The sequence below is a fragment of the Melopsittacus undulatus genome (genome assembly GCF_012275295.1).
Source record: "Melopsittacus undulatus isolate bMelUnd1 chromosome W unlocalized genomic scaffold, bMelUnd1.mat.Z SUPER_W_unloc_1, whole genome shotgun sequence".
NCBI classification, from domain to species: Eukaryota; Metazoa; Chordata; class Aves; order Psittaciformes; family Psittaculidae; genus Melopsittacus; species Melopsittacus undulatus.
The window spans coordinates 1456304-1478856 of record NW_022993942.1 but is presented as its reverse complement, the minus strand read 5'-3'; the positions used below and the strand labels follow the sequence as shown (position 1 = coordinate 1478856).

The window sequence follows — 22553 nt, the reverse complement described above, 5'->3', positions numbered from 1 at the left end:
TTTCCATCTCAAAGGGTTCAATCTGTGATCTTTTAAAGAAAGCTGACATTTGAAAGAATGAGAGCACAGTCTACTTCAGTCAGCCCTTGTCAAAGAGCAGTAGTACCCAAGGGCATGAGGAACTCTGGAAAGCACCGAGGTTTAGCTTTCTTCCATTGCTGTCAATACTCGGGTCTCTAATACACCCTGCAAGAGACCCAGGTGGAGGCTCCTGCAGTTCCAACATCCCAGGGAGCATATTGGGCTTGAAACTCTGCTGCCTGATTCATAGGGCAATATTGTGTTTTCTGTACTCTGATGACTGTGTTAATGTTTAACTTGAGGCAAGTGTCTGCCTCTATTTTTTTTTTCCTCCCCCTAAGAAACTCTGACAGCAAGCACTTTGAAGTAACAAGGAGGTTCATAGGTATAGAGAGCTTGTTGCTCCCTCATATATTTCCACAAGTCTAGAGTGGAAGGCTTTTGTGTTTATATACCATTATTTGGGTTTTTTTGATATCTATTTTTGTCAATGTAGCAATACATGTGGCTGTTGTTCATTGCTTCGTGGTACTAGATCTAGCCCTCAGAAATGCCAGCCAGCCTTGGCTCTCATTTTGCTTCAAGAAAGGCCCTTGAGATGCTGCAGGGGAAGCCCAAGTGTGCTCTGTTTTAGTCATTTCCACACTCATGTTTGATATATGTGTGCATGCTAACTTCCTTTTTTTCTTCTACTTTATTTTGACAGTGGAAATTTTGGTGTCTTCTGAGAAACTTGCAGCTTCTGAGTGATCGGGACATTGAATTTGGTGGACAGTTACCATTTGTTCCCTGGGATTGTACCTGCCCTTGCTCTCCTCATCCTCTCCCACACTCCCCTTCCCTCTGATAAAACTCCAGGGTGTTGCAGTATTGCTACGGAGCCAGGGAGACTTTGGGCAGCTCCTGGCAAAGGGGAGGTGCAGCAGACTTTCTGCCAGCCGCTGTGGTCTCTGTGAAGCCTCCACCTACCGCCAGCTGTGTGGAGGAGATGATGCTGCCTGCGGTGGGCTCGGGGAAAGGCATTCTGGTGAGCAGTGAGAGGCTGGAGCCCAAGGAAGAGGATGGTTCTGGGAGAGATATGGATTCCACTTCCAATGCAGACAGTGAGAAATGGGTGGTGGGAGATGGCCTAGAGGAGCAGGAATTTTCCATCAAGGAAGCTAACTTCACAGAGGGGAGTTTAAAACTAAAGATCCAGACCACTAAGAGAGCTAAGAAGCCCCCAAAGAACTTGGAGAATTATATTTGCCCTCCTGAGATCAAAATCACCATCAAGCAATCTGGGGAGCAGAAGCTTTCCAGAGCTGGGGAAAATAGCAAAACAGCTAAAGAGGAGGACAGATCCCACTCAAGAAAGAAGGTATGTTCTATTCTTTCCTATTCTATCCCTTTCTGCTGAAAGCAGAGGGAGAGGGTAGGATTAAACCTGCTCAGTTTGTGTCCGAGCAGAGGAGAGCAGTTGAGGCAGGAGAAGAAATGCAAAGGCTCTGTGGGCAATTAGGTACCTGCCTCAGGATGCTGCTGGCCACATGGAGGAGATCTGAGATGACAGAGGACCTTTTTTTTTTTTTTTTTTTTTTTTAGCCTTTAATGTGTTAATTCTCATCATCTTTCAGATGTGGAAGTGCAAATCCCAGCTGCTGGTAATCAAATTCTTCAAGGAGCATGGTCAGGGATTTGCAACCTCTCTGCTTCCCCCCCCCCCCCCCCGTCCCCCCCCGAAATTGCAATGGATCTGGCATAAGTTATTCACCTCACCACCCCTTTCATCCTCCCTTCCCTGCCACCCCATCCTGAAGGTAAAGGGCAGCCTAGGAAAGGGCCAAAGCTTAAATGAGTGGGGCTAGCAGCATGCAAAGGGCTATGACTGAAATATTTGCTGAATGCTGACAGGCAGCAGAGAAGAGGTGGACAAGTGCCAAATTCCCGTTTTCTCCTCTGAGAAAATACTTTTAGTGGTATTCAGGCAGGTTGCAAATCAAAACTCTGAGAATGTCATCTAGCTGGGGAGGGGAAGGAGGGGAGGACTTAAGTGGAAGCTCCAATCCCACTAAACCTGTTTCCGCAAACTTTGCACCTACACTCCTGAAAATCCCTGGAGCCTGGTGCTTACATTTTGCTTGGTCATTTTTCCCATGCAATTGCCACATAAAAATATTCCCCCTTCTGAACTCAAAATGTCTCCCAAGCAGAATTTGACCCATTCCTGATGCTTTTTTGGCCACAGAAGTCTTGCTTTGCAAACATAGCTCCTTGTATGAAGGTACTATCATGTAAAATCTGGGTGTTGTGAGGATCCAGCTATCATCTGCTGGTCAGGAAGTGAATGAGCTGTTTCAGCAGATGGTGTGGATGAGATTTGGTAGTGTGTCAATAAAGTATGACAACTACTCAGCCCTCAAGTATGTGGGCTTGTAGCGTGGATAATACTCAGCATGACTGATGCAGGATGCCTGTGTGCTCAGGCAGGGCTGTTACAGTCACTGTGAAGGCAAAGGGAGAGAGTTTGTGTTTGTCTGGTGCGTCACAGGTTGCCTGCACTGTGTCCTGACTTGGCCCAGTCCTCTGGCATCCCTTGCTTGCTCTTGGATGTGGGTTGAAGGCTCCAGTGCACTTGGGAGAAGGAAATTCCAACCTGATGTGACCAAAAGCAGTTAGTTGGCCTCTCGCACCCTGTTACCTTCCTCCAAGGGATGATTTAATCCTGGATATCCCCTCTGCCTTAAGCTTTCTGCCTCCCTTTTCCCCAAATACTCCTGCAAATGTGCTGGGAAGGTTTCAATTAATATAATTTCCTTCTTACTTAGAAATCTGTTGTTAAATAAGGAGCTGAAAGAGAAGGGGAAGAAAGACATACAGAGAAGCAGTTCCTTGAGCCAAAAACCAGCATGAGGGTCAGCAGAGTTTCTTTTGCTTCCATATGCTTATAAGCCAGTCTGAGTTTTATGACATAAAATGTTTTCTGGAGAATGTCATAGCTGTGTAACCTTAAATCTTAACCTCACAATAGTGTGTGTGCCTTTAACATAGAATAAACCAAACTGTTCCAACTTACTAACATGTAGAGAGAAAGGAATGTTTGGCTGATGGGGGAAGGAACATCACAAGACTGATAACAACTAAGGAGACAGTAAATAAGACCAAGGATACCAGCCTTCAGGATAGCAGAGTGGTGCCCAACATGGAGCGAGACTGGAACAGAACAGAAGCAAAGGCATACCAACTGCTAACTCGGCACGAGTACCTTCCAAGTGTGCACAAACACTGAGGTCATTCAGTAAACACAGTGAGGAAGACTGTCGAGGACCACCAATGGCCCCCCCCCTCAGCAAGAAAGCTCATGTGTAATTAGGATGCAAATATGAGAGGTTTTTTTTTCTGGAAAAGCTATGAATATGCATGCGTATGCTAAATAAATAGCCACTGTTGGCAAGTATTGGGCATGCTCACCTTTGCAAAATCATTTGTGTGTGTGTGCCCAGTGCTGTGGTAAAGAATGCCTGCTTTCTAAAACTCCAAATTGAGTCTTAGAGAGTTTCTCCAACTGACTTCTGTGGTAACAATTTGGTGCCCAAACAGGGACACTCTGCTGTGTTTCCCGCAGATCTGGGGAGTCTCTGGGACCTTCGCGCTGGCAATCGGGAGTTTCCCTGAAAGGAACCACAGCTCCCCAGACCGACTCGGGACCTCGGTAAGACCCTGATTTTATTTATTTAAAAAGGCATTCTTTCTGGTCCCTTTCCATGTAAGGCGCAGGGGATGCTCTGTGCAGTGGGTAAAAGGTTGTTTAGTTTTGGTTGACTGGACTTTGGTATTTGGTGGAGGTCGAGATCATGGGTATCACTGCCTCCAAAGGGGGGATCCTGGAAAGGTCCCCATTGCGTTGCATTTTGCAACAGTCTGGAATCTGGGTGGAGGTCAGGACCACTGCTTCCATAGGGGGTTTTGAAGAAATCCCCATTGGGTTGCATTTTGCAGCACTCTGGATACAAATCAGTGAACCCCTGAGTGGCTTGGTCACCTGGGAAATTTTCAAACAAAGTGGTGGACCCCCAGGTGGTTCAGTTACTCGGGACACTCTGGTAAAATACTGTAATCAATGGTGGTTGTTATTCTTGAGATGAAAAGGAAAGTGGAGTTAAGTAGCTTATGCGGAAATGTTTTTCACTTTGAGATATCATCTGGAATGGCAAAAGGATTGTAGTTTTAATTTTGCACCCCAGGACCTGTTAGTATTGTCCTTGGAGAATCACAGAATCCCAAGGGTTGGAAGGGACCTCGAAAGACCATCTAGTCCAACCCCACTGCAAGAGCAGGGTAACCTAGAGTACATCACACAGGAACTTGTCCAGGCGGGCCTTGAATATCTCCAATGTAGGAGACTCCACAACCCCCCTGGGCAACCTGTTCCAGTGCTCTGTCACTCTCGCAGAAAAATTTGCTTACACGCTGTTGCTCTTTGTGCAGCATAGCATCATTGTGCACTAAGCATTTGAGGAATGCAGAGGAGAATTTGGATTTGATGGTAGCCCCCTGGAGAAGGGGTATTGTGAATAATGGGGCTGAAGGTGCTGACAATGAGAGACAAGCACCAGCATAGTCACCAGAGATATTAGAGGGGGCTGAAGGATTTTGCCCTATAGCAGGGCAAACTAGGGGAAAACAAGGGGAAACTGTCATTGCACCTTTAAGACAAGTTGTGGGCAATGATGGTCTGGTCATGATAAGGATTTCCTTTACCATTATAGATTAGAATACTTGGAAACAGGTGGCTGGTAATTATGCATCATGCTTTTGAGAATGTTGACAGGAATATGATATTTTGTACAGCTTGGACAGCAGTAGCGCAACAAATAAGAGCAGGCACACCGGCAGGTATAGTAAATCTTGATGTACCTACCCACAAACCTAACTGGGACCCTAATTAGGACCAGGGCAGTGTCATGGTTTAAGCCCAACCATAACTCGGAAAACCACGCAGTTTCTCTCTCTCATTCACTCCCTTTCTGCTCCTGCAGAGGGATGGGGAGGAGAATTGAAAGAATGTAACTCCCAGAGGTTGAGATAAGAACAGTCCAGTAACTAAGGTGTAACACAAACCGCTGCTGCTAACACCAATAATAATGATAAGGGAAATAACAAGAGAAGAGAATACAACTGCTCACCACCCACCAACCGATACCCTGCCTGACCGATCAGTGATCTAGCCCTTCTGGGTAACTGCCCCCAGTTCTACATCCTGGGCATGACATGCTGTGGTATGGAATATCTCTTTGGCTAGTTTGGGTCAGGTATCCTGTCTCTGTTTCCTCCTGGCTTCCCCTCCTCTCTGGCAGAGCATGAGACTCACCAAAGTCCTTGGTCAGAGTAAACATTCCTTAGCAACAACTAAAAACATCGGTGTTATCAGCATTGTTCCCAGGCCGAAAGTCATAACCACAGCACTGCACCAGCTACTAAGAAGGAGAAAAATGACTGCTACTGCTGAACCCGGGACAGGCAGGCAGGCTTTGAAACAATATCAGAGGTGGACTTTATTCAGTATTAGGAATGCGGTCCCCAAGGCAGTGAACTGGTCTAAGCTATGAATCACCTTCTGGATTCGTGGAAAAATTATAAGAGGTGATGCATAAATATACTACTACTGATCCTGAATTGAAGGAAGGAAGGAAAGGACCAATATGAGTTGGGAAAGATAATGAATGTGGCCTGGGAGATCTGCCGCAATTGGACCACCATTGCTCTGGTACAAGTTCCCCGAAATGGTTCAAATGGTGGTGGGAAGGGGTTCGAGTCCCTGATTATTAATATATATATATAAATAATAAATATAGTACAATGTTGTGTATTGTGGGTTATAGTGTGTCAAGTTTCAACTAGGAATATCTTATTGGATATGTGGGGGCATAAAATAAGCTCCAGAGTAAAATCGGAATGTTGGGGGGGGGGGGAGAAAAAAAACAAAAAGAAAAAATTGTTGGCTGTAACTCTCACCCAGGAAAGGAGGAAAGGGGAGAGGAGCCTGAGAGGAAAGTGTTGTAAAGAAGGATTACATAGAAAGGTTTGTGAACAGACTCCACTGGCTGCCCTGGAAGTGAGAATGCCTTCAGAATCAAAATAAACACCAGAGATTTATTGGAATGTCAGGACAGGCAGAGAAAATTATTACTTGAGATGAAGACTGAGGAGGACTGGGGGAAGATTAGAAACTCTCCCCAGCAGAACCCCTGACTGCAGTTAAGTTGGGAAATGATAAGATAGAATTTCTTGTAGAAACAGAACATGCTTATTCTAAGTGCTTGTAAAGGGTAATTAAGCAAACAGCTTCTGTCATTGGTGCCACAGGGTGGACAGGAACCTGTCCTTTCTTTAAAATTTTAAAATTGATGGGTCAACATCTGTTTGACAATTTCATTGCATGCCTGAGTACTCCATGCTGTTATTGGATATTGCATGCATAAGTTAGGTTTAAAGAAAGAAAATTGAGCTACATGTTCCTGATGAAAAGGCTGTGGAGGCATGAGTTTTTATGTTACAGAAACCAGCCACTGAGCCAGGTATACCGGAAGAAGTGGAGAATACATCCCGCAAGTATGGGCTTCTGGAGCACCAGGACGATCACGAAGCAAGAAAAGGACTAGAGACTCTAATAGAAAAATTTGTCAAATACTTTGGGACAAAAATGGATGAACAGCCATTCTGGAACAGAGAAGTAGTCATTGGCTTTTGCCAAGCAGGCTGTTTAAAATATCAGGCTGTGCTTTTAGAACAAGAGGATGTAGAATTGAAAGTAACTAACCTTTTGAACCCAGCAGTGGTTTTCAACAACTGATCCAGGAGCAGGAGAGCTGACTCACAACTGTTTACAGACTACTGAGCAGGTATATTCCAGTTATACTGACCTGTAAGGTACATCCCTGATGGATGTGGACTACGAACTGTTTGTGGATGGCAGCAGCTTTATGAAAATGGAAACCGGAAAGAAGGATATGCTGTGGTAACCAAACATGAGATAACAGAGGCTAAAGCCTTTCCCCCCCAACACATCAGCACAGAAAACCGAGCTGATGGTGCTACTGAGACTTCTGGAATTTTCAGAAAGTCAAAATTTGCTTTTAAGGCACATCAATTTGATATCACTCCAGTGAATATTGGTGATCATGTTGCTGACAAAGCAGCCAAAGAAGCTGTGGGTGGGGACCTTTCGTTAATATTGCCTCATAAGTATCAGTGCTTGCATAATGAAGTTCCAAGTTATCAGATGGAGGATGAGAAATTACCTAGTTTATTAGGAGCCAAGAAGAATGATGAAGGATGGTGGGTTATACCAAACAGGCAAGTAATAATTGACCAGCTTCTTATGAGAAGAAAACCACCAGGCAACTCATGGGGGAACAGAATCAATGACTGAGGCTTTAAAGCTCCAAGTTCTGAGTATGCAAATGGCTGAAACTATAAAAGTGTTATAAAGAAGTGTGAACCTTGTTTACAATGCTAAGAGGAACAACAAAGGCAGTTATCCAGAAGACCATTGGCAAGTGGACTTTACAGAATTGCCACAGCACAATGGGCTCAGATGTGTGTATATATTGGTACTAATAGATATGTTTTCTGGTTGGCCAGAGGCTTTCCCTTGTTGCACCAATATGGTTCATGAAGTAGTAAAACATTTATTGAATCAAATAATACCCTGATATGGTGTACTAGCAGGCTTGTCCTCAGAGGTCTGCATTTTGTTGCAGTAGTTAGGAAGGTGGGAGAGTGTTTGGGAATCAAATGGGATCTGCATACCCTATATAGACCTCAGGCTAGTGGGAAAGTGGAATGTATGAATTGGATACTCGAGTTACAATTAAAATATGTCAAGAAACTTCTTTAACTTGGTTATAAGCCTTACCAATTGCTTTGGTAGGATACAAATACAGCCAGGAAGGAATCACGTAAGTCCATATGAACTGACGTATGGGTGGCCTTACCAACTGCCTTTTGTTCCTGGTGGTAATTTTTTGCAGGGAAAACAGGATCTCTGACTATACCTAGTGGCACTTGGTAAAACTCTTAGTTCTGGTAATATCTTGGTAGGACATTACCCAGACTGTAGCTGAACAACGCAAATCTGGACTAAGGGACCACAAACTGTCAATTGGAATGCTCCAGAAGGGAAAGGGTGGTATTGATTGTGTAATAATACTGCTCAAAAGGCCCTTCCCCTCAGGATGGACTGGAAAATATACATTGGGTGTTGTATTCCCAGGTGCTATACAGGCATTACCGACTGAGGTATCCAGCTTATGTCAGGTAGTATTGCAAAACCATATGGCCCTTGATCTGCTATTAGCTTCCCAAGGAGGTGTTTGTACAGTTATAAATACGGGCTGCTGCACATACATAGACCAGAGTGGCAGATTTTACTAACTGGGGATTTGAAGAATTATGACATGGACTTACGTTTTGGCTACCAAATTGGATATTGTTAAAAAACTCGTTTGTGATCATTATAGTAACAATTTGTGTCTGTATCCTTGCATGACTCAATTTTGTAGTTGCTGGTCACAATGGTGTATTAGAATCAAATATGGGTAAAGGGTATAGAATGAGACTTACAGTATATATATATATATATTCTGTAAGTCTCAAAGGGGGGAAATGTAACCTTAAATCTTAAACTAGCAATAGTGTGTGTGCCTTTAACATAGAACAGTTTGGTTTATTCTACTAACTTACTAACATGTAGAGAGAAAGGAATGTTTGGCTGATGGGGGAAGGAACAGATAACAACTAAGGAGACAGTAAATAAGACCAAGGATACCAGCCTTCAAAATAGCAGAGTGGTGCCCAACATGGAGAGAGACTGAAACAGAACAGAAGCAAGTACATACCCAACTGCTAACTCGGCACTAGGACCTTCCAAGTGTGTGCAAACACTGAGGTCATTCAGTAAACACAGTGAGGAAGACTGTTGAGGACCCCCAAAAGGCCCCACTCAGCAAAAAAGCGCATGTGTACTTAGGATGCATTTTTTTTTCTGGAAAAGCTATGAATATGCATGCGTATGCTAAATAAATAGCCACTGTTGGCAAGTATTGGGTATGCTCACCTTTGCAAAATGATTTGTGTGTGTTCCCAGTGCTTCAATAAAGAATGCCCGCTTTCTAAAACTCCAAATTGAGTCTTACAGAGTTTCTGACTGACTTTTATGGTAAGAGCTGCAGCAGAAGAAGGTTTTGGCAGGAGTATATCCTATTAGTGGCCAGCAAGTTGTGTTGCATTTGGTCCCTTTAAGTATTATGTGCTCCTTAAAGATACCTAAGAGGCAGTTGGAAGCTTTTTTTTTATATAGTCAATATGGGCTTGGTTAAATCTTCAGCATTCATCAGCAGGTTCAAAACTGTTGTTAAGAAAATGGAAAGAGAGCTTGCTTTGCTTTGTGGGTCATCTTCAAGGTGAGGTCTGACAGGGTTCCCTTCTGCTGGCCTTGCTTTGCAGCTGGCCCTGGAAAGCAGGTGAGAGGGTTGGGGCAATACTGCTCCTGGAGCAAGGCAAGGGACAACTCTTTTCTAGCTTTATGGCTATGAAGTGGCTGGTGTGTTGGTTGCTCAGCACTGCAGATTTGTGCCTTGATTCATAAGTGCTTTATTAGGATCCTTGTGATGGGAGGAGGCACCACAGTCACCACCATACAGTGGGGAAACTGAGGCACTAACATGTCTCCCTCTGCATAATGCTTTGTGTCAGTATGAGCTGAAAGTCAAGCCCCCAGCTCACTCAGCCACCAAACCATCCTCCTACCTTTAAATCACAGGTCTGTCTTGACCTTTCCTTACCCCCCTCAGTCTCTGCTTGGGTTGCACAGGTGAGAACAAAGTGACACTTGTTTGCCTCGTCCAAAGAGCTCACTTAAGCTGGTGTTGTCTTGCCTCCCTTCTTAGTGCCAAAACTAAGTGTTGAAAGTGTTGTCCTGGGATATAAAATGTCCCATATATTCTCTGGGGACTGGATTTTTGTTTTCTGAGTGCAAGTGGCACTGAAAGAAAAAAAAAAGGTAAAAACTGCAGGATAAGGGAAACAGTTCTCAGGTGCTGAAATTTGGAGACAGATGTGAGCACTTGTCTTCTGTGCTCCTTGCAGGGCAAGGAGCAAGGGAGCTTTAACTTCTCTAGCTGCAATCACTAAAGAGCTGATCATTCATTTGCAGCCCTGCCAGAAAAAAACAGCAAGAGTATGAGAAGTCAATCAAAATCACTTAAAACCTCATTATTTATTTGTCTTGAGGATGTCAAGAGGCCAGTAGTAGTAGACCAACAGGAAACTGTGTCTTACAGCAAAGATCACAGTTCTCATCCCTTTAGTGTCACTACTAGTGGTCTTGTACCTGCTGGAGGTTGAATTATCTGGATATTGATGGATGCAGTATGCCTGGATTAGTCCAATATTTGGATGGGAAAGCCTTACGTTCTGTTGGCATAAATCAAGGAGTCATGGTTGAACACTTTGGGTATGCTAGATTAGAGATGATCCTAATATTGGTTTGAAAAACTTCTCTCCAGCCCATTGGAGAAGTTCTATAATGAAAAGGTTTCTGACCCTTAAACATGGGAGGACGGAAAGAAGCACAGAGGGACTTTCCAAATGCAAAAGACTTGCAGAGGGAAAACAAATCAAGGAACCCAAAATTTCTCAGCATCACACCAAGTGTAGTCATGAGAGGACAGCATCTTCCAGCCCAACATGCAGATGCAAAGTATTTCAGAACCTTGCTATGGAAAGTGGAGATGTGAAATGGTATTTCTGGAGTGGCTTGGAGCTTAAAAGCTCAAGTCAGAGATGTGGAAGATGATATCTGCTGCTCCTTGACCTGCTGAAGATGCCATCCACCTTCAGGTGGGCATGTCAGAGGATCTGCTGGGACTTTCACCGCCAACTACAAAATGGAGAGCATCCTCATTCTCTTCAGAGGATGAATTTGGTTTTTTTTGGGGAAGCTGAGAACCTGGGGGTGTGTGCAGTGCTCAGGAGTCAGCTTGGATGCCATTAGCTCAGTGTTGGATGCTCCCAGCTCCCACATCTCAAAACAAACCCACAAAATAACCCACCTCCCATCCCCTTTCCCAGTTTTCTGTACTGCACCCCCTTCCTGTTGACTTTCTTGCAGTTCATTGTTATCCCTAACTGGGGAATTATGATTTAATGGTGCATTGGACAGACTGAGCTTGACACCATTCCCTTTTCCTTCGGTCTTATTTCCATAATGTAAGATGATGTTTAGCAAGTCCCCTTGAAGCACGGAATCAGACTCTACAACTCAGAGAGAGTTATAAAGCAGGTATGTTTATTATGGTGCCAGGTGCAAGGGGGTTCGCTCCTCCTAACTTGCACACAGAGGGGATAAGCAAGCAGATATTTATTACACACAAACATGCATATTCATTAGGTTCCCGAGAGTTCGGAGGGTATATTACAGTTCATTTAGGTACTCATTATCATAAGTCTCCTCCCTTTTGGCACTTGTGCACTGCCCTCCGATGGTCGTGGGCAGGGGTCTTCAAGATGAAGTAAGTAGTCTTCCTCATGTGGGCAGGGGTCTTCAAGATGAAGTAAGCAGTCTTCCTCACGGTGCACTTTTCACCTTTGGCACAGTTGGATGCCCCAGTAATCACAAATTAGCTGAAACCAACCGTATCTGCAAGTTTCTGATAGCTGGCAAAGATTTAGAACAGTGTGACCTTCATAAAAAATTTATTGCAAGCAGAACAGGATGGGCAGACAAGGAGTATCCTAAACTAGCAGATGTTCGGGAGTCGCTGTCTCCAAACTAACTGATAATTAGAAGGATGTTAAGAAATAATTCACTCATTAGAAGGATGGAAAGAAAAAATTTTCTCTTGTTAGTAAGACTGCTAAATTCTGTTATCACACCACAGGCTCACAACACAAACATTGTTCTCTATCTTAGACCTAAGTTAAGTTAAAAGTATTTTAACCCTATGTTTTCCAGGCACTTGCTTTCCTTATATCACCCTTTATTTAAAAGAAAATCTGGATGGAGGAATCGGGTTGTTTGCTGTCTCCGTATGCTTTTCTGTTCACTGGAACATCTTCCCATTGTAGTAGCGTCAAATATAAAGACTTGAGGAACTTGACCTGGCAGGTGCCACCTCTTGGGAATGCAAATGTTCAGCTGTAGGAAATATCTCTCTTGCAGTGATGCTGTGGAAGCAGTTAGGTAGAGGATAACGGATGGGTCACTAAGATAGGAGGGAATGACTCCACGAGGTGCATTGTGGTTAGATCATAGAATCATAGAATAGTTAGGGTTGGAAAGGACCTCAAGATCATCTAGTTCCAAACCCCCTGCCATGGGCAGGGACACCTCACACTAAACCATATCACCCAAGGCTTCATCCAACCTGGCCTTGAACACTGCCAGGGATGGAGCATTCACAACCTCCCTGGGCAACCCATTCCAGTACTTCACTACCCTAACAGTAAAGAATTTCTTCCTTATATCCAATCTAAACCTCCCCTGTTTAAGTTTTAACCTGTTACCCCTTGTCCTGTCACTGCAGTCCCTAATGAAGAGTCCCTCACCAGCATCCCTGTAGGCCCCCTTCAGATACTGGAAGGCTGCTATGAGGTCTCCACGCAGCCTTCACTTCTCCAGGCTGAACAGCCCCAACTTTCTCAGCCTGTCTTCATACGGGAAGTGCTCCAGGCCCCTTATCATCCTCATGGCCCTCCTCTGGACTTGTTCCAACAGTTCCATGCCCTTGTTATGTAGATCATAAACCACAAGAGTGGAGCATGGATGGGCTGATGATGTCAGCTGAAACCTGTGATAAACCTGCAGCAGCGTTAGTTGAAATACTGTCGTGTTTTGGTTTTAGGTGCACTTCTGGTTTGTTTCCACTGTCAGAAAGTATTTTGCGTTCACAAAACGTTTCTTCCTTTCTAAAGGCTGCAAGCAGTCTGCTTGGATGGGAAAAGAGTCATTCTGTATTACTAGGAACCACAAGCCCAACTGCTGGAAAAATTAATGCAGTCTTTGCTTTGGGACCCGTGTTGCCACTGTCTCTGCATGTTACCTACCTACGTGTGCAGATGCAGTTGTAGAAAAATGGGAAGCCTAAGACAAGCAATGCTCATTTTGCTCAGTGGTTGCAAGTAGAGGAATGATCATGCGTGAAAACATTCAACCTGCTAAATTTTGCTATGTTGTAGAGTCAGGCTGCAATGGGAAAACACAAGAGTGAATCAGAAGGTACTGTCTTCATGCCAGATTATCTCTTCTCCGTGTTTGTGAAGGACTCAGGTGTAGGCACATGGCTAATGGAAGGGCTCTTCTAATGGTCTGTGCAGCAACACCTTTCCTTTTGGGAAGCACTGGGGGCTTCTCTGTGCCTGCACGCAACCCCTGCTGCCTCAGAAAGAGGAGGTCTTCTCTTCCTTCCCTAGCTGTCTCTCCCTGCAGGAGCTTTCCCAACATGATCTCATGGACCTCTAATGGTAATTATCATTGTCTCATGGCTCAGCGGTGTCTGCCTTGAGACAAACCAACTGTAGGGCTTTTGATACCTGTCTCAGCATGAGGTGTGTGTTTTTATGCACACGCTTCTGTGCTACTCACTTTTTGAACTCTGCAGACAAACATGAGCTGAATTCTGCTCCCACTTCTTGTAGGTAAATATGTGCAAAGCTAGGTAATAGAACTGGAATGCCATTTAATTCCTTATCAGCACATACACCAGCACCTGTATGCAATGTCTCATTGAAAATTAAAAAAAGAAAAAGCAGTAAAAGGTGTTGAAAAAGCAGTTTTCTTACCCCCTTTTCATTCTGCTATATAAATGGCTTTGTAGCTCTCCTTATTAGAAAACTATTTTTCAGGTTAATCTATTTTTTTTTAATCTTGAAGATTTTGTTTCAGCTTGAAAAACAAATATAATTTTTGTTATTCCCGCAAGTCTGCTCCCAGACTTTCTCCCCACCCTGGCACAAATGCTTAGTGATGGTGAGCCATGCAGTTTCTTGAGCTACCTCTCTTTTCTTTCCTTTATTTAATTAAAACAAAAAATCTTTGAATCTTTGCACTCAGCACCCTGAAGGCCTTTTTTGTTTCCTTTCCTCTGGTTTTGCAGGATCAGGAGTTTAAAAATTAGCGTGCATCAAAACCAGGGCAGACCTCCAACTCCCCCCACACTCAGTCACATCTCTCCTTGCTCTTCTGCAAGGTGATTTGGAAAGTTAAGGAAAGCTTCAGCCCAGCAGCACAGTCATTATGCTCTGAAGAATCTGTTGGGTTTTTTTTCTCCAGCCTGGTTCAGGAGCTGAGGATCTCCTTTCGCCTCCTCTGGCTGGAGCATGGTGCACATGAGCTGATCTCTCTGAACAGGTTAAATAAACAAATAAACAGGACTGTGTTTGGGTTAATTGTCACTGGTTCTGCTGATCTCCATTACTGATCTATCTGAGAGCCTGGTCAAGGAGCAGATGCTAGAGACGGCATCATCACCTTCCTCCTCATCATTGTGTCTGGTTTTATCCTTCTTCTTCTCCTCCCCCCCCCCCCCATCTGTCGTGGTTTAAAACCAAACCACAGTCTCGTTCACTCACTCCCCCCCCCCCCTTGCTCCCCCAACTCCCAGGGAGTTAGGAAGGAGAATCCAAAGAATGTAACCCCCACGGGTTGAGATAAGAACAGTTTAATAGCTAAGATATAACATAAATCACTACTGCTACTACTACTACAAATAATAATGATAAAGCAAATAACAAGTGAAGAGAATACAACATCTCACCAGCCACAGACCCATAACTCACCCCACCCTGCCTGACCGAGCACCGACCGATACCTCCTCCATCCCCCCAGAGTTCTCTAGCCCTTCCGGGTAACTCCCGGTTACCTCCTGGGTATGACGTGCTATGGTATGGAATACCTCTTTGGCTAGCCTGGGTCAGGTGTCCTGTCTCTGCTTCCTCCTAGCTTCCCCTCCTCCCTGGCAGAGCATGAGCTCAGAAAAGGCCTTGGACAAACCAAACATTTGAGCAGTAACTCAAAACATACTTGCTATCAGCAACCGTTCTCAGCCCAAAAGTCAAAACACAGCACTGCACCAGCTACCAAGAAGGAGAAAAAATGACTGCTACTGCTGAACCTAGGACACCATCCCATTTTTTTGGGGGGGGGGTTTGTTTTTTTTTTCTTTTGGCTGAGCAAATAGGCCAGATGGCAGTGAGGGGAATAGACAAGTGAGCCATGGCGTATGGGCAGCCTTTTTAATTTTGACTCCATTTAGGAAGCAGTTTGCTGGGAGATAAGTTACAAAAGCAGAAGTAGAGGAGGAGTGTGTGTTGGAGAGGGGCAGGAGGAAGGGGAGACCCTTTTCAGGATGAAGCAGCCCAGCCAAGGGAGTCCAGGGTGCAGGGGACCGAAGCCTTGGCTACATTCCTGACACAAAGCAGTAAATTAGCTTTCTGTGTCAGTTTGTGAAGGAAGTCTTATCAGCTGCACATGGGGAGGAAAGATGGAGATGTCGGTCTTCAAATGAGGAGGAGGATATGTCTCCGATTTTTACCTTGCCTACCCTTGCCCAGACAAGCTCCAACCAGTCTTAGGAGCTGGGATGCAGAAGAGGAATCATGTTGGCCAAGATGATTTTTATCTGTGCATATGATTATGTATATTTTGGTCATACTTTATTATGGATATCAATGTGAGATCATTCACTGTAGACACCTTTGAAGCAAAAGGCATGACTTTAAAAGTTTTGTAACAAAACTAAGTAAAAAGTTGACACAAAACATGAAAGGCAGCTTAGTAATAATGTAGCTTACAGCTATTCCCATTCCCCTTTCCCTTTCCCTTCCTTTTTAGCATTCATTTTTCTCTCAATATTCAATATGTTAGATATCAACTTCTTGCTATCTATTCACATTAGTCATGCATTTTGGACTTATCTGACTGAGACCAAAGAGGGTCTTGCCTTGAATGATTTAGAAACAAAATTAGAGTCAGTTGCTCTAAATTATATATATGAGGCTTCCTGGCTTCATTTTGATTAACTGGGACTCTGGGAGACAGTGAGGAAGGGTAGGTGCACTTTTCTTAGTTTTCATAAATGTGTTGATTTTGCATCCAAACTTCACTGAAATGAAGTTTTAAATGTCCACACAATTTAGTAACTTGAGAAGTTTTATTCCTGTTGATGCTCAATGAGATTTGGGGTTCCTTGGTATAGGCTCTTGTCTCCTTCACCCCAGAGGCATTTTTAAAAATTAGCTCTGGAAATCTCAAGCCCTGTTGTCAGGATACAGAAGATCTGGGACCATGGTTGCACTGTATGCCTGAACAAAGAACTTTTTATATGACATTAATTCCACAAAGAAGTTTTTATTCACCAGAGAGTCTATGGAGAAATGATTATGCATCACTGGCTTGGTGGAACAGAATTTTAACTTCTAGCTCAGACATTCTTCCACTGATTAGTCTTAACATGAAGTAGAAACACAAGCCTTTGATTTATTGGTGAAATATTTAAGATAGGTTGTTAAATTATTGAAATAGCAGAATTTAAAGCAGGCAAAGAAGGAAAAAAAATATCCCAACCAATCAAACAAAAAAGGAAGCTCATCCAAATAAGAGCTCACTTTTCCTGAATTTCAAAAATGTTTGGACTTGCTAGATATCTGAAACAAAAAGTGCTATCTCAGTGTGAAAATAAACATATTTTAATATTAAAGATTTCAATCCAACAAACTTAACCTCCATCTGATCCCTGCAGACTCTCATCTGCAGTGCTAGGTATTGTTGCAGCCCTCCATAGTTTCCTGTCACTCATCTACCACATCTTTAGGTGCTCATCCAGCTTGGCTGTAGTTTTCTTCTTTCTATGAATGCTAATTGAGAGGCATTTTATCTTACTGTTGATAAACTGGCTGGAGATTTCTCCAGTCTTCATGCCTGGGGTTTGAATATCACTTCATCTTGTCTTTCATATAGAGTTGATCTTCAATCCTACCCTGAGCTGGAGAAAAAGCTTGTTGAATCTGCTATACTTGTCTTTGCCCAGTTGCTCTCTGGTATTTGCATAACATTATCACAAGGTAGAAACAGAGCCTGTCTTCACAGAGGAGGAGATAGGGATTATGCACGTGGTCTCTAAGGACTCCAGAGTTGTGGCAATAATAGTGTAGACTAGTGAAGTAAAGGGTGAATAAAGCATAAAGGTTTGGGGTTTTTTTTGAGCCCTAATACTAATTTCCCTTTTTTTTTTTTGAGAATAAAATTTGTTGAAATTGCTGCATCCTAAGGAACACTTACTGTTTTCAGTTTCTGTGCACCTAAGTTTCTCCAAATTTGAGAGAGGTCAATAGCTCCCACAGCCATATCTGTTCTGAACATAAAATCAGTGTGACACTTCAAAACCAAAGGCGATTGGACTTTGTCACATCTTCAGTGAAAATGCATGGGAAACATGCATCAAAATCCATAGACAACTTTGAAAGATTTAACCCTTTCTCTTCATCTACACCCATTTTAGCATAAAAAATAGGCATTTTTCAAGTCTGACCACCTCTAGCAAGTGCTCTGTCTTGGGCTGTACAGCTGCAGAGGAGAAAACTTGCAAATAGAAATGAAAAGGATGAAAAGGAGATAATTAGGACAGGCAAATCCAAACAGTACTTTTGCAAATGGTATTTATATTTGTTTTTTTGTGTGTTTGCCTATATTCTACTTTTCCACCTGCTTTCAAAGGGAAGCTGTTAAAAAGGATTTGCTTGGCCTTTTTGTTGCTGTAGGGGAAGGATGCCATTTGTATGCAGTGCTACAAGACACATGCTGCAGGTGAAACTACCTCAGAGGTAGCAATCCTACCCAGAGGGGTAACTCCTGGGACTGAAGCACTTCTTTTTCTCCTCTTTGTGAGTTTATTGTACTGTGGGACAGGGGCCTTTATGGCATGTAGGGGTGGGCAAGGGTTTATGGAGCAATGAACTCCAGCAGCAGCAGTGGCAATCGCATAATGATTCAGCCTTTTGTAATAGTTTTTGTGTGTGTGTGAGATTAAAGTATGTCCAGGAAGGAAGGAAGATGTGAAGCATTTGGCTTTTCTTTTTTTTTTACTTGGAAAGAGCCTGAGTTCCTTCATGTCTTTCAGGTTCAGGAATGAGTGAGAGCATGCATCTGTGCCCATACACTTGCTCAAGTGGGAAAAAAACACATTTGTGGTTTACACAGTGCTAAGCAGAAAGGCACATCCTGATCTCTAGCAAGTGAGGGGCAGTCTCACGTGCACACACACACTCTCCATGCACTCTGCATAATACATACAAAGTGCTGCCCTTTAATGAACATTACCTATGGAGGCTGGGATGCAGCTGGCCAGACCTCACCATTAATAAACTGGGAACGTTCTCTTTTTTAGTCCCTTTCAGTGCTTGCCCTGTGGTTTGATCTCCCTTGAATGTTGTTCCCCCTCCTTTGGGGCTCCAATTCTGATATTTGACCCATTGTCTGAGGTTGCAGAATGTTGGACTGATTTCGAAGCTTTTGTATTGTCTCCAGACTCCTGAATGAAGCTGTCATGTGTGTCTGTGGTTGGTTAGTAGGCTGTCTGGCTGCAAGCTGTGTCTTCTTTTGTTGTTTAGGCTTCATTGAGCTGAGGGAAAAGGCTAATTTCAGGGTGATTTACCACCACCCAAACACCAGCTGTCTGTTGTACTGCAGCTTGCCTCCACCTTGGATTCAGTTCTTGTTTCCCTTTGTTTCCCCTCCTCTCCTATTTTACCACTGTAGGCACTTGGGCACCAGTTCTTCAAGATGCATGGATCACCCTGACAGAACGGCATAAAAACATAAATACTAAATATGTTGTTCTTCCCAATGTCATTTATGCACCTGTGGGGATTTGTTTTAGGGTTCAGTGTTGCAACACTATACGCATGTTTTCTTCTTGGTGAAAAAATGAACTGTGGCCCTAGGGTAAAAAACAAAACCAAACCTACCATGTCCTTCTTGTCTTGTTACTAAAAGTAGCCTGTAGTGAAAAACAGTAATGATTTTATTTAGAAATAACTATTAAGTTCAGTGGCAGGATAGCAGATTGAATTGCACAGCCTGCTTGGTGCAGGATGTCAGGGGAGGTGGCTGCAAATGTGCTCTCTGGTCCTTGAAATGTTAGAATATTTGGATGGATGGAGAAGGAGTCAGAGAAAGATGGCATAGCCTCTTTACACACTTGTCATTCCTGAGCTGGCACAATCACTGCGTTTATTTGGTATCATGCTGGAGAGCTCTCTTGGTGGTGTAAGACAGGAAAGGAAGAAAAGGGAAGAGGCTGTGAAGGGCTGCTTAGCTCAGCTCACAAAGCTCTTTCAGAAAAGTACTGCTCTGTGAAGAGTCAGGCTGCTTCAGCAGCTGAAATACTGATAAAAGCCTTGGAAAGGCCACACTGGAAACTGTGCTCTTCCCGAGGTTGCCATGGCCAAGGCTCAGCTATACTCTCTGCACCTCACATTTTTGTCTGTTGATGTGGGACATTTTGAGGGTGTTGCAAGACAGGAGAGATGGAGAGAGCTTGAACAGCTAAAAGCCAGGGCCAAGTTTTGGCCAGTGAGACCTTCCAGGGGCCAAGTGGAGATGGGTTACGCCAGCTACTTTGGGGTGAGGTTACTGCCAGTATTTTCAAGGATTGCTGCTCAGAACTGAGGAGGGCTGAAGAACTGATCAGGTCAGAACCCAGCTGGACCTGCCAGTGGTTGCAAGGTGCATGGCATGGTACTGCTAAATTGAGCCCACCTCTTAAGTTGATCTTTCCAGCCACAGACTTGGGAGAGTGGGAGGAAGATAGGATCCTCAAGTTAATCTCAGACAGCTGCTCCAGAGCACAGAAGATCCACAGAGGTCTGCCGGTGCCATGTGTGTCATGTCTGACTCCTTTAAATAGGTCTGGCAGCTCTGTGTAGAACCAGTCTAGGCAATATGGCAGTGCCAGGACTCTCCACAGCCTCTGATTTGTATGTCCCCCCAGGCATACCCCTGGAGCCATTGGCATGAAGCAAGTTGTAACTGGCCCTCATTTGACTTCTGGGTGATACAATTTGGTTTTTTTCAACCACAGGCTATGAAAACTGGCAAGTGATCAGCTCCTGTCACCCATGCAGCTGAGATAATTAAGTCTGTTACTATGACTATTATTATTTTTCTTCTGTTTCTACAAACTTTGACCAACTGCTGGAGCCAGTGGTGCAGGGAGGGTGAGGCCAGCAAGACTTCCTATAAGAGGTGAGAAAACACGACATATGTGCTTCACTCTTTAGTGCTCACTGAGGAACCTTCTTACTCTTTGTCTTGGGAAGGGGGATGTCTGACGACAAGTGGGAGCCAGCAGAAGGCAAAGTGAGCTCCTATGTTGGAAATCCTGTTTCTAAACCAGAGCATCACATCAAGAGCAGGCAGCACAGGATCATTTAGTAGCAATAAATCTGTGAGCTTTCAAGATCACTGTGCTCCTTCCCAATCCTGTTATTTAAAGGCCACAAAACATGGAAACATTAAGACCAGACATCTATAACACCCAGTGAGATGAGGCTCCTGTCTTTGCAGTGTTGTCCTCTCCCTCCCTTGTAAGTATCAGGCACTGCTGGACAAAGGAGGGAGGGATATATTAGGAAGCCACAACCATAGCAGGCCCAGCTAGGTGTTTAATTTTTTAAGGAACTCCTTGGGCACTATAAGCTGTAAAATAACACAGATAAACAAACAACTCATTGACCCTTAGCACCCTGGAGGGCTCTGTTTCAGATCACTGAATAAAAGCTCAAGTTGCATATGCATGTTTAATGTAACACAAGGCATGCACTGAGGAATAGCGTGCTTTCTTCTAATCTGGTTCCAGACAAGCATCCAAACAGCAACCCCTTTTCCTATCCCCACTGAACTGCTTGATGTATGTGAGGAAACCCCTAAATGACAAGGTCTCCATCTGTTCTTGAATTGTGACAGGCTGCAAATGTTGTTCATATGCTTTTTATTTTTTTTTCTTTTGTCTTTCAACTTAGCTACCTAATGTTAGACAGCTATCCTCAAATTAAGTATCTGCTCATAATAAGCTTTCTTAAAAGAAGGTGGAGGTAGTAGCTAATTCAGGTGAGGGGCATTAAGGAGAGGCACATCTGCAGTTGGAAAAGGAGGTGGGATTATTCATCCAGTGCATTGCTTTCATTTGCTTTTTTAGGGAATGGAACAGCCCCTGCATTCTTGTACTGTCAGGGAAAAAGAAAAAGCTATCATGTTTTGGGCTTGTATTCCCCTCTGCTCTTGATTTTCCATGTGATTATGGGCAACATGTTGCATTTTCTCTCTGTTAAATAAAGCTAGTGATACTTCCAGCCAGACAGGAGAACATGGCCATGGTTTGCCCTGAGCTCAGGTTGCATGACAGCATATCCTAGAAGCCAGAGTAGGGTCTAAAAATGTGATCTGTTCCTCATTTTGTGGTGTAAAAAGGGCTGGAGTATCTTTTTCAACATACTGGCTTTGCAGTGGATACTGTGACAAATTGACCATCATCAAGTCATGTATGGATTCAGTTTCCTAAACACACATGTATGTTGCTGCTATAGGCACCCTAAGGCATCCTGGCTTTTAATCTGTTGCCTGTTAGGAAATGTGTGGGTCTCCCTTAGGTCCTTTGTGTTTCTAACTTGACTCATATACTGTGGGGTGTCTAGAAAGTCTCCTTTGATTAGACAGACAAGTCTCTCCCTGCTTTAAATTTTAGTTTAATAACTTCTTTCTGGGGAATGTTTTTTGAATTTAAGAGATTACAAACTAATTGTTAAAGGACTGTAGTAATGGGGCAAGAGCAAAATACATGTGACAGATGGGAGTCACAGGCAGAGGATGCCAGTTAGAAGTAGTCCCCTGAAAACCTTCAAGTTTGACAGATTGCAATCAGCAGTCCAAACACTGGGCATTTTGGTTAGGTATCAGGTGTAGGTACAGCATTTTCAGTGTTTTGTTTTGTTTCTCCAGTGTCTCTTTTGGAAAGCAAAGAAAAGATAATTTTTATCTGACCTTGTTGGGACTTGTGAGATGCTAGGGCCACCAAGTAAGAGATCTCACCACCCCTGGCAGATTGCAGGCTCTTCTGAGCTGACTAGAAGTTTATCTGCCCGTTTGTAATTCCTGTTGCCAAGGATCATCTCTCTGCTGTATCCTAGTTGTCGTGGTTTAAAGTCCACACACTCCTTTGTTTCCCTCTCCCCCACCTTCCCGCTCCCGGAGGGATGGGAAGGAGAGCCGGAGGAATACAACTCCCACAGATTGAGGTAAAATCAGTCCAGCAATCAAGGTATAACACAAAATCACCACTACCACCACCAACAAATCAATGTTAGAGGAAATAAACAGGGAGAGAGAATACGATACCACCCGCCGCCACGAGCCCAGCCCGGAAGAGAGGAGCTAACCCCTCCCCTCCTGGCCAGCTTCCAGTTCCCTCCCCGAGCAGGACGTGCTGTGGTATGGAATA

The 22553-nt window shown here is 43.8% G+C and overlaps 1 protein-coding gene across 1 annotated transcript in view; it reads left to right on the top strand.

Moving 5' to 3' along the window:
- The first annotated feature begins 297 nt into the window (after positions 1–297).
- Positions 298–22553, top strand: part of LOC117438171 (SET-binding protein-like) — a 232985-nt gene continuing 210729 nt past the window's right edge. The window contains 3 exon segments of the mRNA XM_034073631.1: positions 298–323; positions 880–1381; positions 3626–3712. Coding sequence (XP_033929522.1) covers positions 298–323; positions 880–1381; positions 3626–3712 — 615 coding nt within the window.